Raw genomic sequence first — 18297 nt, 5'->3', positions numbered from 1 at the left:
TTTTCGGAACGGAATTGATAAGCAGATGTTGAAAAATGATGTTTGAGGTGGTTCTGAAATTCAATTCCGGTTTCTTGAAATTCCTTGAAAGCCCTCACAGTATGGGTGGCGATGTTCGTGATAGTTCTGAATCCAAGATGATCACTTCCGGTCTATTGATATTCTTTGAAAATACTCACAATATGAATATATTCAGAACAGATTTGGTGTGTTGGTACCAAAAAAGAAAGATGTTTGTGATCGTTTTGAAATCTAATTCTTTCCGAAAATACTCATATTGTATGGGTTTTAAAGGAATATCAAGAAACCGGAATTCGCCATCTTGGATTTCAGAACCCCCTCAAACATCGTTTTCTGTTCAGAAAATACCCATATTCTTAGGAGTTTTAAACAATATCAATAAACCGGAAGCCGCCATCTTGAATTTTAAAACGAGCGCAAACTTCATTTTGTTGCGTTTACTCTTCACATTTGAAATAAAAATGAAAAATGTGTTGGTGAATACATTTTATTATTATATATTAATGCTTAAAAACAATTAATTGAGCTTTGATGACAAAACACGAAATATCTCATGTTGAACGCAAAATCGAATACATTTTCATGTTCATTCGTGAGTTGAAATTATACATTTTATTAAACTTGTTTTCTGATGTTCTTTATACTTGGCATCATTGCTTGCGTACCCTGCAAAAGTTTCTTCTTTTCACAATGTGCGGGTAGCAACATCAAAATCAGCCAATCAGAAACTGGTCCATTTTTTAACAAAAGCAGCCCCCCCAGTTGTCAGGTCTTGTCTTAGGTTTTCGCGAACTACGTGGTCGAAGAGGTCCCCCGGGAGTACACAAATTAGAACGCTAGGAATACAAAGGCTTGATAGCACAAACCATGAATTCTCCTCAGAAACCGCGTTAGGCCGTGTAAAAATCTTACACCTTGTTTTTTAGTAATGTTCGATGCATGAAAATTTTCTTATGATATAAACACAATTGTAGCAATTTGTGTGTTTCCGAAATAATTCAGAAATCTCTTAGAACTAGACAGAATAATTACGCGAAATTAATGCAAGTGCACAGTGGTAATATTTTTGCTTTCTTTAATTTCGTCTTCAACGCATCAATAAGTTAGCAGTTCGTAATGGGCTGCTGGTGCAACTTAGCAGTTCAACATAAACCGTTGAGCAGACGGAAAGATCAACTTGCACCGAAATGTAACCTGATGTATCCAACGATACAAAATTCGGCTTACTGACTTGCTCACTTTTACTCAGTGGTTATTCAGCAGTCAGATACCGGCTGACATTGGATGGTTTCTCTAATCAAAAAAAAAATTTATCACCTTTCCTCGAGTCGGCCAAGAACTGCTAAACTGCTTGATTGGTGACCACCACTGGTACGCGATAAGATATTTCCTCCTTATTAGCCATTCGATGATCAATGTGCTGTATAAATATGCTAAGTGCACGGATAGGCCAAAACGGTTGGGGGAAAAAAAACTTTGTATTGATAACGAACTTCCTACGGTTTAATCACCAAATCGTCAATCAACAGTCGTGGTGTAACTTCCAGCGAAGGCAGCTATCAGAAACACCGGGGCTTGCAAAGCAAAATGTTTAGATCCTATCGGGATAGGTTGCGGATTAAGGCGTAAGTCCAGCGTAGAAATCGAATTTAAATCAAAATCTGAACAATTTCATTCTTTGCAGCGATCGAGCAGCCGAAACCGACGAAAATTACGGTTTAACCATTTCGATTGTCTGGTCGTTCATCATCACTGCGGCTGTCGTCGGAATTTACTTCTTAGTGTATTTGAACTGGAGTTCACTTCCAACTGGACTAACCGTAGCAGATGAGCAGTCCAATCCTGGCCGGTTTATTGCGCAAGTTGCCAAAAATAATCTTGCCGTACTTACCAGCAATGGTCCCCGAGTGGGTGGAAGTCCTAACAACGAGATATTTACCGTTAACTTCCTGCGTTCGACCATCGAGAACATTATAACCAAATCAAGTTCGGCACACAAGTTTGAACTGGAAGTTCAGAAACAGGACGGCAACATGCTCATGAACTATACGGTATATCCACAAACCAGTGTGTACCAGGGAATTCAGAATGTGGTAGTGAAAGTAACTCCGGAAGGAGCCCCCGAACCGGACAACTATCTGATGCTGAGTTCGCACTTTGACAGTGTCCCGCAAAGTCCGGGTGCCGGTGACGACGGAACGATGACCGTGGTAATGTTGGAGACACTAAGGCAACTTTCGCTGGACACAACTCCGTATCAGCACGGAGTCGTGTTTGTGTTCAACGGGTTGGAGGAAAATACGCTGCAGGGCGCCCATGCCTTCATGGCGTACCACCGCTGGTGGGAGAAGGTGCGGGCCTTTATCAATATGGATGTGGCAGCCAATGGTGGCCGTGAAATTATGTTCCAGGCCGGACCGAAGTTTTCTTTTTTGATGGAGGTAAGTTGGATACGGTTTTTTTTTGTTTCGCGCACGTGTAGGTGGCGCAACTTTCACCGACCGGTGGTTGATTGAGAATGATTGAGTGACCGAGTGATTAATTGAACTTGGAAGTCTTATCAGATTAGAGTATGTTTCATGTATTGGCAAAGCTAGTTCTTTGATTCTATTAAAAAAACTACTACTAAAAGGAAGAGATAATCGAGTTAAAATGAAGCACGTTTCATTGGTGCTTTTAGTCAGTAAAACAATTTTGTCTGAGTTCGTCTAGAACGCAAAACAGACTCATATGAATTATTCTGTTGAAATTTATTAGAATCGACATCCGGTTCCGGTAATACTGCTTAAAATGTGCAAATTAAATGGTGGAAATCTGGAAGGTTTAATAATCCCGTAGCACACCAATGAATTTAATCCGGATTTTACTTCCAAAACCAGTATTACAGGAAAGGAGCATGTTTTTCAACGTGACAGTTGAGCAATTTTACGCTAAAATCGTTCAGAAATGGAAAAATTCTAGCACGACCTCCTTCGATTTGCATGAAACTTTTCGCGTGGAATTGGTATTGCAAATAAAGTATTTTTCATTGGTTTAAAGCATTTTTCACTCAAAACTAATTTTTGAAACGGGCGTATGTATTTTAGGCGACATTATTTTTGAATAATTCTAACTCAAAATCAACATTTTTTACACAAATTAAGTATAAGAAGAAGTTTTAGGTAATCAATACAAATTTTTAAAAAACTTGTCTTAATTCACCTAGTGGTGTAATGATGCCTTTCTCATATCGGTTATACTATCATATATAATACTGTGGTTTTCTTCAAAATAATTTTCTTCGATTCTTGGAAGAATAACCGGGAGTGGTTTAGTTGGCCATTTACGACTACCGATTGAAATAGTTTCGAATCCGATCTAGAATTTTTTCACGTTTTTTGTTTCGACCTTTAAGGTGAAATGTAGTCCCAAAAATACGCACGAAAAACAGAACTGGCAAAACCGACACATAGAAACCAAGAATATTTTCAGTGATTGAGCGCAGTGGGCTAACCACACATTTTTTGGCTTGTAAAAGCGACTCTGATTGATCGGTAACGAATTTGTGAATATTACACAATTTGAATATATCCTATGTATGCCTGAGTTTAGTAGCAAGTATAGATTTTCCTTCTAAAGAACGATTGAAAACAAGAAAATACTCAAGTATTTTCAGTATCTTTAAAAGTACCAAATAGTAATTCACCGCATGAGAGAGAGAGAGCGGTTGAATTTCATTTCATTAAGAAATTACTGGGCACTAGACAACGGAAATGTACCAAATGAATATATTTTCCATTAACGGATATAAGAATTTTAAATCTTTCAACGTTTTAAATGAACAATAATACTTGGATTGCATTCATTTCATTCAGTAGCCTGTCTAGGTTAATATTTTGTTTTGATACAATCTGAAGTAATGTCTGAGTTGGACATTACTAGCATTATAAACGTCGGTTCCGCAGGAAATAAACGATTTCTTATAATACTCATTTTATTGCATTGAACTCGTTGTTATTTCAACACAAAACCAAATGCATAAATTCGTTTCATTTTTTTATATGAAATATTTGCTCACGACGTAACGACACCGAACCCACTGTGCATTTCTCACACCACCACCATACGAAACAGCAACGAGCAAGCAAAATAGAAAATGATGAAAAGTTTACGAAATTCACTTGAATATTTTTCAAATTTCGATTATTCGGACTAAAATTTCAGATTGTTTGTGAAATTTTGCTTCAAACACTCAACATTTCAAAAACCAATTATGGCTTGGGAAAGCAAAATTTCAAAATTCTAAAAATACCTAGTTGTAATAAATTCCATTGCAAAAACTCGGCAAAAAAATTTCAAATTTCTAAAAATACTTAGTTGTGATAAATTTAATTGCAAAAACTTAAGTTTTGTTTTTCAAAGCGCAAAGCGAGTAAGTAATTTGAAATTGGAATTTTTGCACTAATCACCTTATAATTCCGAACCGAAAGTCGGATCCATATAAAATTCAGAAGTTTTGTGAAGGACTATAAGACCATACACTGGAATTTAAGTTTGTAAAAATCGATCACACAATCTTTGAGAAAAATCAGTACACATTTATATTTTACCCCGTAACCCCGAAGCCGGAAGTCAGATCCAAACAAAATGAAGGAATTTTGTATGGGACCATAAGGGCTTTGAGTTTGTGGAAATCAGTTCAGGCATTTTTGAGAAAAGTTGGTGCACTTATTTTCACAAGTTTTTTTCACTTTTTACCTCATAATTCCGGAACCGGTAGACGGATCCAAGTAGTATTTAGGAATTTTGTATGCGACTACAAGAACTAAGACTGATTCCGGAAGTACTTGTTAAAATGTGAACTTGATTTTCAAGGAGACGGTTGAACAGATTTTTACAAACTTTTATTCCAAAGAAAGGTGTGAAAATCCCATGAAAAACCAATGAATTTGGTCCGAGTTCGACTTCAGGTTTTGGAATTACAATGCAAAACGAAATAAAAACGTGTACGTAATTTTCCCAGGCGACATGATCAATTCTAAAAATCCTAATTAAAGTCTGTATGATCACATAGAATGGCATTGAATTTTTTGCGGATACGGAATCACTGCACAGTGGTCCGGATCCACAATTTAGGGGGACAAAAACATTTGTGGCTTAGCCTTATACTTTAGAGCTATGATGTCTTCGGAACAAATGATCAGTGAAAGATAAGCCATATTTTGAAGCATATGGCATTAGGGTGGTTCTAATTATTAGGGTGATCCAAAAATTATTTTCCGTATGTGTTGAGATAGAGGACTGCATCCTTCGGCAAAATTGTAGGAAAACTTATATCAAGCAACTTTGCCGAAAACACTATTGTAGCATCTCTAACGGTTTTAGTGTTACAGCTATTTTAATAGATCAACTTAGAGTGTTCCCAAAAAATCAGATTTTTTGCTCTAGCTTTCCTAATATTCACTTCTCGATTTTGGTGTCTTTGAATATCTTTTAGAGTTTGTTGAAACCAATTTTTTCATGACTAGCGCATTCAGGTAGCGTTTTCTGAACCGAAGTTATGAGCAAAACTAGTTCAAAAACAGATCATTTTTAAACTGCTATATCTAACATTGGAGCAAACGAAAAAAAAATCGGTTTATTTCATTTGATAGAAAATACTTTCGAGCATGTTTATAGAAAAAATGGCGGAGGAGATATTTTTTTAAATTTTTTAAATTGTGTTCAAACATTGGGTTTTTTCATTGAAAAATTCTCTTTCATCTAAGACATTTATTAGCTATACATATTAAAATAAGGTATTGCTGTCTTCTAGCGTGTTAAAATTAAAAATGTTAATTCAGCTGCATAATCGGGAAGATGGTGTACACTCAAGTTGGTTGTTACTCTATTCGATAATGCTATTACAGGACCAGACGTTAAAAGAAATCGTTTGAATACATTCTCTAGATTCACTAAACGATTGAAGTTCTGCGGATGGAACTGCCTATACTTGTGAATTGATTTATTTCGACTCTCTTGCACTTCCTTACTGTACATACCAATAGGAAGCAAAGCATGTTTTATAATTGCAGTCCCATGCACCAGAAGTTTATGCACGATTGGCGACAGAGCATACCATCCATACAGCTCCACAAAACGAATTCTCCTGGAAAGCAAGTACCGAAATCTTCACATTGCTGTTTATCAACGTTAAGATTATAAAAAACCGTTCAAGTATATTTCCATTTAACTCGATGATTTGCGCTACTGTGTTATATTCTTTGAAAAATCTACGGGCCCAGATACCATCATTCGAGTAACCGCCTCCAGGTAATGGTTCACCAATGCTAGACCCTGTCAGCTTGGAGCGAAATCAATCTTCAGTATAGGAACGCCATCACACGGCATCACATTCAACATATCATGTCAATTGTGTGGGTGCGCAGTGCTGCTATTTTGGCGCGCAAGATTTTGACGTTTATCTTTCCTACTTCAATGTACGAGATTCGATGCGGACTCACCTGAGGGCACCATGCTCGAAAAAAAGGATGTTTCCAATGATTTATTCTAGAAATGTGCGAGCTGGATATCTTGTTAATATGATGTCTTTGCTAATACGTAACCCTAGCTGCTCTTTTAATGCCGTTAGTATGTTTGTCTCTTGCTCCTTGACATGCTGATTTTGTCGGGACACGCGCCATGTCGGTTTCTCAATGTGCCAACAATAACTCACTTTTAGCCAAAGTTCCATAGATCGAATCATTGCGTGCAGAAGCGAAATTCCAAATTGATATTTGTTTGGATTATTCTCATTTGTTTCAGTTCTTGAAAAATTCAGAGGTTTTCCTGAGCGCTTGCATATGTACCAAGCTTGGGAGTGTATGCCTGTTATGTCGTTTAACACTTTCGTATCGTTCAGGCAGAACACTAGCTTCGTTGATACAAATACTTTCCCCAGTACTGTGGGAGAAAGCTCTGCAATTTCTGCATTTACTTTGTCCACTTCCGGCTTAGTTAGTTCCGTGTTTTCCTTTTGAAAGATTATTATTCTGGGCAGCAAAGGGAAACAGATGAAGGATAATTGTTGTTCCAGATTATCCAGCCTTCTTGCTCAACAATCAATCGCAAGGGAACCAAACAGATAGCAAATATTGTACAGTAAGGAAGCGCAAGAGAGTCGAAATAAATCAATTCGCAAGTATAGGCAGTTCCATCCGCAGAACTTCAATCGTTTAGTGAATCTAGAGAATGTATTCAAAAATTAGCATTTTTCAATTAAAAAGCCCAATGTTTGAACACAATTTAAAAAATTTAAAAAAATATCTCCTCCGCCATTTTTTCTATAAACATGCTCGAAAGTATTTTCTATCAAATGAAACAAACCGATTTTTTTTTCGTTTGCTCCAATGTTAGATATAGCAGTTTAAAAATGATCTGTTTTTGAACTAGTTTTGCTCATAACTTCGGTTCAGAAAACGCTACCTGAATGCGCTAGTCATGAAAAAATTGGTTTCAACAAACTCTAAAAGATATTCAAAGACACCAAAATCGAGAAGTGAATATTAGGAAAGCTAGAGCAAAAAATCTGATTTTTTGGGAACACTCTAAGTTGATCTATTAAAATAGCTGTAACACTAAAACCGTTAGAGATGCTACAATAGTGTTTTCGGCAAAGTTGCTTGATATAAGTTTTCCTACAATTTTGCCGAAGGATGCAGTCCTCTATCTCAACACATACGGAAAATAATTTTTGGATCACCCTAATAATTAGAACCACCCTAATGCCATATGCTTCAAAATATGGCTTATCTTTCACTGATCATTTGTTCCGAAGACATCATAGCTCTAAAGTATAAGGCTAAGCCACAAATGTTTTTGTCTCCCTAAATTGTGGATCCGGACCACTGTGCACTGGTAGATAAGAAGAAAAGTTTGATGTTAGAAGCGGGCTTCTACACGTGACGATTGTATAAAGATAATATCTTGATGATGATCTGTAAATTCTTCTAGTTTAGAGGTCTTGTAAGTTGATTTATTTGACACAACTCACTTCGACTCAACGAGTTCCCGATTTTCGGTTCTAGAACCGAAATAAAATAAAACCAACCAAAACTTGATTTCCATCGTGAAGTGATAGCAATAATGAGGGTCACAGTCACTTAACTTGGCTTACACAGTGTAGTGACACCGGCAATAGATTTTTCAGTATAATGTTTTCGAACCTATTGATTGTTCGATAGTATAAATCCATCTACAAAACACCTGATTACAAGCGTTTCAATATGTGGTAATTTTGAGCATCACCTGTAGCCCCATCGTTCACCGGTGAACCAACATTAATAGTGAACTACAGTGTGGTGAACACTCGCCCAAATACGGTGTGCAGCAAACGAGAACAGTGTTGACAGAACATAGTATTAAGAGAATAATAATCGCGTGATCGGATCTAGGCGGAAAGATTTGAATTCTATTTTGCTGGTGTCAGTAGCATAATGTAGTGAAGAACTACACTTGTTACACGATCATACTTGAGGACTCGAATTTAGTGTTCGACCCCCTCAAGTAGGAAATAAAAAAGAATTCATTCTTTCTTCAGATCATGCTTATATGAGCCTGCCTAGGCGATCTTCTCCGTTCTAAATTTATAACTCATTCAATCTAGAATACCTATCCGTCTTTTCATTTCTTATCTTTCGTCTTTCTCAGTTAATGCTTGCCGAAAAGAACCAATCAAAAATCGATATAGTAGACATTATGCGGCAATTAAAACCAAATAACATATACAGTGTTGACGTGTTTGGTATATCCGCATACTGCAAATCGAACAGTTAACGCGAAACTTCCCTATAACGACCAAAGCAGAACTGCTACGGAATGAAATGCGAGATGTATAGCCACGTTCAAAACCGTCGGTCGTGTTATAGGAATTAAAAGGATGACATCATTATGCCATGCCGTGATTGGCTTATGAAAACATAGGGCGATGCTAATCAATCGCCCTTATTCTGAATAACGACGTATTGGTTTTTCGATCGAATATGGTTCGGTCGAATCCTAGCTACCTTTGATTTTGCTAGCGTTATTAGGAATACGAATGAAATACGATCGAAAAAACGATACGTCGTTATTCAGAATAAGGGTGAACTTTTCGGTAATGTTCTGTTGAACTACTAAAACGGCTTTGCAATACGTGTTTAAGCTAAATGTTTTTGAATCCGTTGGTAATTAAATAAATCCATCAACAAATTGCTGAGATATAGGTGTTCTCGGACCCGTATAGTGAAGAATAAGGTAATTTAATGCCAATGTATAATAAGCATTCATAGACAGTGCCTGTTTTACTAGCAAACAGAGCGTGTTGAAGCCAACTGCAATCAATTATTGAAAATATTCTTCCTTATTTCTATGTGTCGGTTTTGCACAATGCGCTTTGTGCGTTGATTCGTTCAATTCATGTGTTCGAAATTTTGCGCGTCTCATTCTGGCACTGAATTTCACTTTAATGGTCGTTCAAACCAAACATTTTTTCCGATAGTATGAAGAAAAAAATAGTTGCTACGAAAAACGCAACAAGAAATTATCACAATTAAGTTCTGCCCATTGTTGTACAAAGTGAATTTTGAAAAGGTACCCCATAGTAAAGGAAGACGTATTCACGTCAAAAAAATTCTGAATTTTATTTAGATCAAATGTGTGGCTTCACAACTACAGGGTGTAAATGGGAAAAATACCCAAATCTTTCAATAACTGAACTTTTAAAAAAAGCGAATTTCATAAAACTAATAAGTGATTTCTTGCAGTTTACAAAACCTATTGTCCAAACAAGCGTACCTTGGCAATACGGATAATCGGTTTCTGTCTACGGATGTACCAGAGATAGGAGCTTCAACATGAAACTAACTTCGAATATTCAGAGACGGTTGAACCGATTTTCAGACCGAAAAGACTGAAAAGACTGAGAAGACTGAGAAGACTGAGAAGACTGAGAAGACTGAGAAGACTGAGAAGACTGAGAAGACTGAAAAGACTGAAAAGACTGAAAATACTGAAAAGACTGAAAATACTGAAAAGACTGAAAAGACTGAAAAGACTGAAAAGACTGAAAAGACTGAAAAGACTGAAAAGACTGAAAAGACTGAAAAGACTGAAAAGACTGAAAAGACTGAAAAGACTGAAAAGACTGAAAAGACTGAAAAGACTGAAAAGACTGAAAAGACTGAAAAGACTGAAAAGACTGAAAAGACTGAAAAGACTGAAAAGACTGAAAAGACTGAAAAGACTGAAAAGACTGAAAAGACTGAAAAGACTGAAAAGACTGAAAAGACTGAAAAGACTGAAAAGACTGAAAAGACTGAAAAGACTGAAAAGACTGAAAAGACTGAAAAGACTGAAAAGACTGAAAAGACTGAAAAGACTGAAAAGACTGAAAAGACTGAAAAGACTGAAAAGACTGAAAAGACTGAAAAGACTGAAAAGACTGAAAAGACTGAAAAGACTGAAAAGACTGAAAAGACTGAAAAGACTGAAAAGACTGAAAAGACTGAAAAGACTGAAAAGACTGAAAAGACTGAAAAGACTGAAAAGACTGAAAAGACTGAAAAGACTGAAAAGACTGAAAAGACTGAAAAGACTGAAAAGACTGAAAAGACTGAAAAGACTGAAAAGACTGAAAAGACTGAAAAGACTGAAAAGACTGAAAAGACTGAAAAGACTGAAAAGACTGAAAAGACTGAAAAGACTGAAAAGACTGAAAAGACTGAAAAGACTGAAAAGACTGAAAAGACTGAAAAGACAGAAAAGACTGAAAAGACTGAAAAGACTGAAAAGACTGAAAAGACTGAAAAGACTGAAAAGACTGAAAAGACTGAAAAGACTGAAAAGACTGAAAAGACTGAAAAGACTGAAAAGACTGAAAAGACTGAAAAGACTAAAAAGACTGAAAAGACTGAAAAGACTGAAAAGACTAAAAAGACTGAAAAGACTGAAAAGACTGAAAAGACAGAAAAGACTGAAAAGACTGAAAAGACTGAAAAGACTGAAAAGACTGAAAAGACTGAAAAGACTGAAAAGACTGAAAAGACTGAAAAGACTGAAAAGACTGAAAAGACTGAAAAGACTGAAAATACTGAAAATACTAAAAGACCTCTCCCACTTCATAATTCCCTTCCATGTTTTTTTCTATCCTTCCCTTCCCATCAGGAAAATGATGAGAAACCACACAAATCTCCAAATAACTAGCAGAAAACGTTCTGCACGTGAGCCAATTAGTTCTGATTCTTGATGGTAGAAAATTGCTTCTAATACGTATCGAGCTTAGTGACAAGATGGTAGGACAGGCTAAAATAGAGTAAGAGCTTATTTCATTACTTTCGCCATTTCTGCAAATTGCCTTCCAGATCAGGAACTTTTATGCAATTTTCAATATTTTCATTTCTTCGAACATCCTCGGATTATCGAACTTAGACTTGCCAAGGAAATATATTTGGAAGTTTATAAAACAAATTGATGAACAAGTTCGTGTAAAGTTACTGCCGGTCATTGTCTAGCTTTTCTAAGTGAGAAAACAAAAACATATTTTAAATTATACGAGTAGTTCGTTGCCATTATAAACGCTCGTCTCAGTATTACAGAGACTACGTGCCGCATCCGTTCTGCACGGCCGTCGCCGAAGAGCTGTTCCAGGCCGATCTGGTACCATCGGAGACGGACTTCTACGTTTACAGCAAAATGGGTGGAAAACCCGGGATGGATTTTGCCCACAGCACCTGGGGCTATCTGTACCACACGGGATTCGATGCGTTGGACACGATACCACTGGAAACACTGCAGCATACCGGGGATAACGTCCTGTCGCTGGTCCGGGGCCTAGCAAATGCTCCGGAACTATCCAACATTGACAATTTCGAAGGCAGTAAAGCGGTGTTCTTTGATTTCTTGAACTGGTTCCTGGTCTACTATCCGGACTGGGCTGGAATACTGATAAACTCGCTGATGGCAGCGTTGACATTGGGTTTACTCGGCGGATCACTGTGGATTATGTCGAACAATTCGAGCGTCAGCTTTGGACGAATGGTGTGCCAGTTCGGCGTAAATTTGGGCGTACAAGTGCTATCGATAGCTGTGGGAATCGGTTTCACCTTACTAATGGCGGTCATCATCCACGCGGCTGGTGGTTCCATGTTCTGGTTCACCGAAACGTGGTTAGCTTTCGGACTGTACATGTGTCCCTTCCTCATATGCACCATTTTGGGGCCTGTTTTACTCATCCGGTTCTATAAGATCGTAAGTAACCTATGCTGTTTTAGTTAATAACTTGAATTCAATTCCATTGATTTTCAGGATGACATTTTGCTTCATACACGCGTGCTGCTGTTCCTCTTCAGTCAACAATTGATCTACACTATTATACTGATCGTGATGACTGCCATGGCAATTCGATCGGCTTACGTCTTTGTTATTGTTGTGATATTTTTCAACGTCTCCACAATGGTCAATATGATTATTCGATTCAAGAACTTCCACTGGATCTACATTCATCTGATTGGACAGATTTTTCCCATCGCCTACTATTCGTCGTTTTCTCTAACCCTATTCAGTACCTTCATACCGATGCAGAATCGTGGAAGTGCCGAGACTAACCCGGAAATTTTGATTGGATTGTTCAGTGTGATAGTTATACTACTGATAAGTACTTTTCTAACTCCGTTGATTGCCATGATGAGAAAACCGTTCATATACTTCGGTGTGGTAGTGCTCTTCTGGGTGATCTCTATCATCGTCATGGTAACGTCGGTAGGATTCCCGTTCAGAGCGGAAACATCACCTCAACGGTACTATGTTTTTGTAAGTTTTGCATTGATTACAGTTGAAATCAACAATGTAAAAATTCGGTTGTCTTCTAGCACCTCGAGAGGAATTTCTACAACTTCAAAAGCCAGTTACGACGCTCGGATAGTCACTTCTACATACATCCGCAGGATGTCCACAGCCCTGGCTATATAAAGGATGTCGTTCCGGAGATGCAGCGAGCCACACTGTTGGGTGACGAGTGCGATCGTGAGTTGTACTGCGGGATCCCGTTCTACCAGAATACTTTCCATGCCTTGAGGAACGTGGCCTGGTGGTTGCCAGCCGGACGTCCGTACTTACCGACACCAGTGGCCTTCCAATTCGTCAGTGAGGAACGTTTCTCGCCGAACGTCACTCGGTATGACTTCTCGGTGCAAGGAACGGACCACATGAGCTTTTACGTGTCCCCGATTCCACCGAATAAACTGTTGGCCTGGAGTTTCAGCGAAGAAATACCGCACAGTGGATATCGCTGGAACGGGCAGGACGTGCATTACATCAACTACGTTCACGGGATTGACGATTCGCCGTACACATTTTGGGTGCTTATCGAACACGACGGAGAGAAACCGACCGACGAACCGAGCTTCCATCTGAACATCGCAGCGCAGTACATGCACCACGAAGAGTTCCGTACGGCCGAGTTCAAACAGTTCATCGAGAACTTCCCAGATTTTGCCCATGTCGTGGCGTATCCAAGCTATCTGGAGAGTCGACTGTTTTAAGGTAGCGGGATTCTTAGAGTGTTCGACCATAGTTGACTACAATGTGTTCAGAGAAAAGCCAAATTTCGAGACTAGCTTTGTCGTAGTCGAAACCGATTCAAAGTTACTAGGCAAATTATATTAAGAATTTCCTGCTGGTTCGAATGAGTCTAGCTATCCTAACAAAGTCTTTTCAGTTAATACAAGTTTAAAAAAAAATTACCCTACAATTATTTTTTAGGAAACCCATGCCAATTTATTTTCGTTACTTTACAGAGGACATTGATTCTGAAATAGAGCGTGATGTTGCCAAAAAGGTCGGCATTCCGGAACTTTACATCCAGAACGTGAAGGGTATTGCTGAATTACACAAAAATCTCCATTAACGAAACCAACTTCGTAAAACCTTTTTTTTTAATTCACCTAGTGGTGTAATGATGCCTTTCTCACAACATCATAAATATTGCTGGGAAATTCTAAAAACAACTCTTTATTGCATGGAAATAGGAAAGTTTCTTCGAACGGAATCTAGCAAAATCTATAAATCAAAACACCTTAGGGTTCAGGAACCAGAACTAATATCCACAACAAATTCAGGGATTCCGTATGAAACCGTAAGACTTTATGTTTAAGAAAATCGATTTGGCCATCTTGAAGAAAAGTGAGACAGATCCTTTTCGCATCCTTCCTTTTTTTTACCACTACTTCCAATACTTCCGAATTCCGAGAACCGGAATAGCAGAAATTGGTTTGTATGGCCTACTATAAATATGACCTACAAATTGGAACAGTTCCGAACCTAATTAAAAAGAATGTTTTCCTTTTTCACTTCGTAGTTTTAGGTGGCGGTATAAATTTTTTAACGCTTAATCCAGTAGTTCCGGAATCGGAGGTCGGATCCAGATAAAATTCAGGAATTTTATATGGGACCATAAGACCTTCTACAGTTCGTGAAAATTCTAAGTTCGTGAAAATCGGTCAAATCATCTCTGAAAAAATAGACTGTTGAATAGTTTCATTTTGGAGCATTTGAACACTATTTTCGGTGCTTCCGGAATCGGAAACCGGAAATCAGGATAGCCGGGATTAGTTTGATATGAACCTAAGTTTGAACATACGAGTGGAAATAAATATATAATAACCTGAAAAATGTTTGGTTATAAAGTCATTTTATTTGTAATAATTCATTTTATAATTCGCTTGAATATTCTGGAATAAGGAATCAGAACAAATTGGCTCAAATGGCACGTTCCCCTTTATATTTGGAGATTTGTGCCTTGCCATCAATTTGTTTTTAGCATCATTTTCCCGATATATAAGAGGGAAGGATTGAAAGGAAATGGTAAGGGCTGGACTAGGAGGATGGGAAAAATTGACGACACAAAAACACATAAAAGCAGAAGTAAATTCTGCACCCCTGAGGGATGCTGAACAATCTGCTGAGAATCACATTTAGTGGAAGCAGAAGTAAATTCTGAACCTCTACGAGGTCCCGAACAGTCGGCTGTTAATAAAACCTCCAACCCCCGAGAGGATTTAGAGATCTTACAAAAGCGACACCATTCTGCACTCCCGGAAGAATGCAGAACGATTCGCAGTATGTACGAGCAGAAGTAAATTCGGTACCCCCTAAAGGATGCCAAACAATCTGCTAAACCCTATTTAAGGTGAATACAGAAGGGATTCATTCACTCCAGGAAGAGCGATGAACCCTTCCGACTATAGCTCCTTACCACATTGGGTGAGAAACGAGAGAATATCCTTCAATTTTAGCTCCGCAAACACAAACTCAACCATGTATGGAGAACCAAAAACCCGGATACGTAGCTGCGTCAATGCGGGACAGTTACATATCAGATGATATGAAGTACCATAATCGCATTCACACAAATCACACGAATAATACTCAGCACGTTGAATAGTAGCCATGTGATAATTGAGTTTGCAATGTCCAGTCAGAGCTCTGACCAGAATACTTCAATGATACTTGGTAAAATGCAGTAGACACTTTGACATTTTTAGATTTAAATCTGATAGAAATGCTTTTGTCTGAGCGCAAGTTTGCAATCTGCGCCAGTAGCTGGCATGTTTGGATGCAGCCCAAGAACGTATCTTGTGCTTTATCCAACTAGTTGAAAGTGGTAAAGCTGGTTCAGGACCAACGAAATCATTCGTTGCACCAGCTCTAGCCAACTCATCAGCCCATTCATTTCCAGTAATACCAGAATGGTCGGGTACCCATACGAAGTAAACAGCATTTGAAATGCTGAGGTCTTCAATTTGAGTTCGACATGCGATCACTAGATTCGACCGTGAGTCATTCGAACTGAGTGCTTTCAAGGCTGCCTGACTGTCGGAACAAAAATAAATACGTTTACCACAGATCCTCTGCTGAAGTGCCGATTGTACTCCACACAGAATTGCGTAGATTTCTACTTGGAACACAGTACAGTATCTACCAAGTGAATGAGACTGCTCCAGCTTAATTTCACTACAGTAGACACCAGCACCAGCACGACCATTCAACAGAGAACCGTCCGTATAACAAACTATGTGTTCATCAAGTTGTCGTTCCAGACAATCAGACAACCATTTCTAACGAAGAGGATAGCTCACATTGAATGTTTTAAAAGGAAAACTGCATGTGAGAGTTAGGTCACTAGGAGCGAGTAAATACTCATCCCACGTAACCATTTGAGACCACAATCGAGTGTGACTGGTAGCATAATCTAATGGGTTACTGTTCCAAAGCCCTGTAACCCTAAGACGGTATGCACAAGATAATGCTTCTTGTTTTAGGAACACATGTAGTGGTTTAATACACAGTAGCGCCTCTAGAGCAGCATTAGGAGTTGTCGTGAATGCTCCTGTCATCGCCATTAGGACCATCCTTTGGAGATGATTTAGCTTTGACTGAACTGTCGCGACTTCTCCTTTCTGCCACCATACAAGACATCCATATGCTAAAATTGGTCTAACAATAGTTGTGTAGATCCAATGAATATATCTGGGTTTGAGTCCCCATGATTTTCCAAAAGCTCGTCTGCATTGGCCGAAAGCCATGCAAGCTCTTTCAATCCTGAAATCAATGTGAGCAGACCAATTCAGTTTTGAGTCAAGAATAACCCCGACGTATTTAACTTGATCGACCACAGTGACCTCTGAACCAAAGAACTGCAACGGACGAGCTCCTGTGATTATCCTACGATGAGTGAAAAGCACCATTGATGTTTTGCAAGGATTTACAGATAATCCAACCTGACAACACCATTGTTCAACAGATCGCAGGGCTTGTTACATTAAATCAAAGAGAGTGTTAATGCTTATACCGGTCATCAATATATGATAATCGTCGGCAAAACCATAAGTCGGAAATCCAAGGTTATTAAGTTTCCTTAACAAACCATCAGCGACTAGGTTCCATAAAAGTGGGGATAGTACACCACCTTGAGGACACCCACAAACACTCAGTTTTCTAATCTCTGCTTGCCGAAGCGATGAACAAAGAAGTCGATTGCTAAGCATTGCGTGTATCCAATTTGTGATACTTGAAGGTATGCCATGACCACGGGCTGCTTCCAGAATTGAATTGAAAGACACGTTATCAAAGGCACCTTCAATATCTAGGAAAACTCCCAAGCAAGATTGCTTTTGTGAGAAAGCTTTTTCAATGTTGTACACAACATCATGTAACAGGGTTGTAGTGGACTTTCCACGCTGGTAAGCATGTTGCATTCCATGTAGCGGAAGCTCTTCTGCATAGTTTCCTTAGTCTAGCAAGTTCAGCATTCCACCAAGGAGTTCCTCTAGTAGCTCCTACAATCCGAAGTGGACAAGCCTCTTCATATGCTGCAACTATGAGTGAATTTGTCTCGTCGACAACATTTTTTTTCAAATCAATTGGGGTTTCAATTGTTGGTTGGTACCCGTAAAATCTAGTCGCCAAGCCCTCTTCATAGAGGTTCCAGTCTGGAGATTTGGGATTACGATATGTGATAATATCAAATTTAACGTTTGAATGATCAAAGAATATGTACTTATGATCAGACAACGAAGGTTCGAGCTCATCGGAGACGAGCCAATTCACCAACTCATGCGCAATTCTATCAGAGCAGAGAGTTACGTCCAAAACCTCCTCTCTTCCAGCTCTCGCAAAAGTTGGACGGCTTCCTGCATTGACTATGTGCAGGTTTGTACTGCTCACAAATTCCATCATATCAGAGCCTCTCGAATTTATATCTGTGCTGCCCCAAATGATATGGTGAGCATTTATGTCACTGCCGATTACAAGCTGTAAATCACTCTTGCAGCAGTATGATACAACCTTTTTTGAAGTCATCGCTTGGCGAAGGTTGGTTATGCGGCAAATATGCCGAACAATAGACATATTTTCTGTCTATGCCATCAATAGTCATACCAACTGTGACAGTACAAATATCCCGAGTTGTGTCCTCCGATATGAGAGAAACATCGAGAGCACTATTTGCAAGTATGCATGCTCGAGGCATTTCACGTGGATTAGTCATACCGGTCTTGTTGAAGGCAAGAAAGACTGGGTTTAACAATTTTCCAAATAATTCCGCCGGATGCCACACGGCTTACCTGTTTGGTGGACTTATATCACCGGTACAGGTGGACCGTAGCGTTATTCTTAGCCAGTTGGGAAACCGCTACCGACACTACACGGCTATCTAGGCTGCTCAGAGAGGGAAGTTGACATTGATGGTCAACTTCCATGGATGGCCGAGCAGCCGAATCATGA

General features: G+C 38.7%; 1 protein-coding gene across 1 annotated transcript; it reads left to right on the top strand.

Annotated features, from left to right (window-relative positions):
* The first annotated feature begins 1562 nt into the window (after nt 1-1562).
* LOC131438866 (endoplasmic reticulum metallopeptidase 1-like) lies at nt 1563-14620 on the top strand. The gene is made up of 5 exons (XM_058609217.1): nt 1563-1646; nt 1706-2462; nt 11605-12264; nt 12322-12825; nt 12885-14620. The coding sequence occupies exons 1-5, from the start codon at nt 1609-1611 to the stop codon at nt 13554-13556; spliced, it is 2631 nt and encodes an 876-aa protein (XP_058465200.1). The 5' UTR covers nt 1563-1608; the 3' UTR covers nt 13557-14620.
* Nucleotides 14621-18297: the final 3677 nt, after the last annotated feature.

The sequence above is a fragment of the Malaya genurostris genome, chromosome 3 (assembly GCF_030247185.1).
Source record: "Malaya genurostris strain Urasoe2022 chromosome 3, Malgen_1.1, whole genome shotgun sequence".
Classification (NCBI taxonomy): domain Eukaryota; kingdom Metazoa; phylum Arthropoda; class Insecta; order Diptera; family Culicidae; genus Malaya; species Malaya genurostris.
This window is presented reverse-complemented; position numbering and strand designations above follow the sequence as displayed.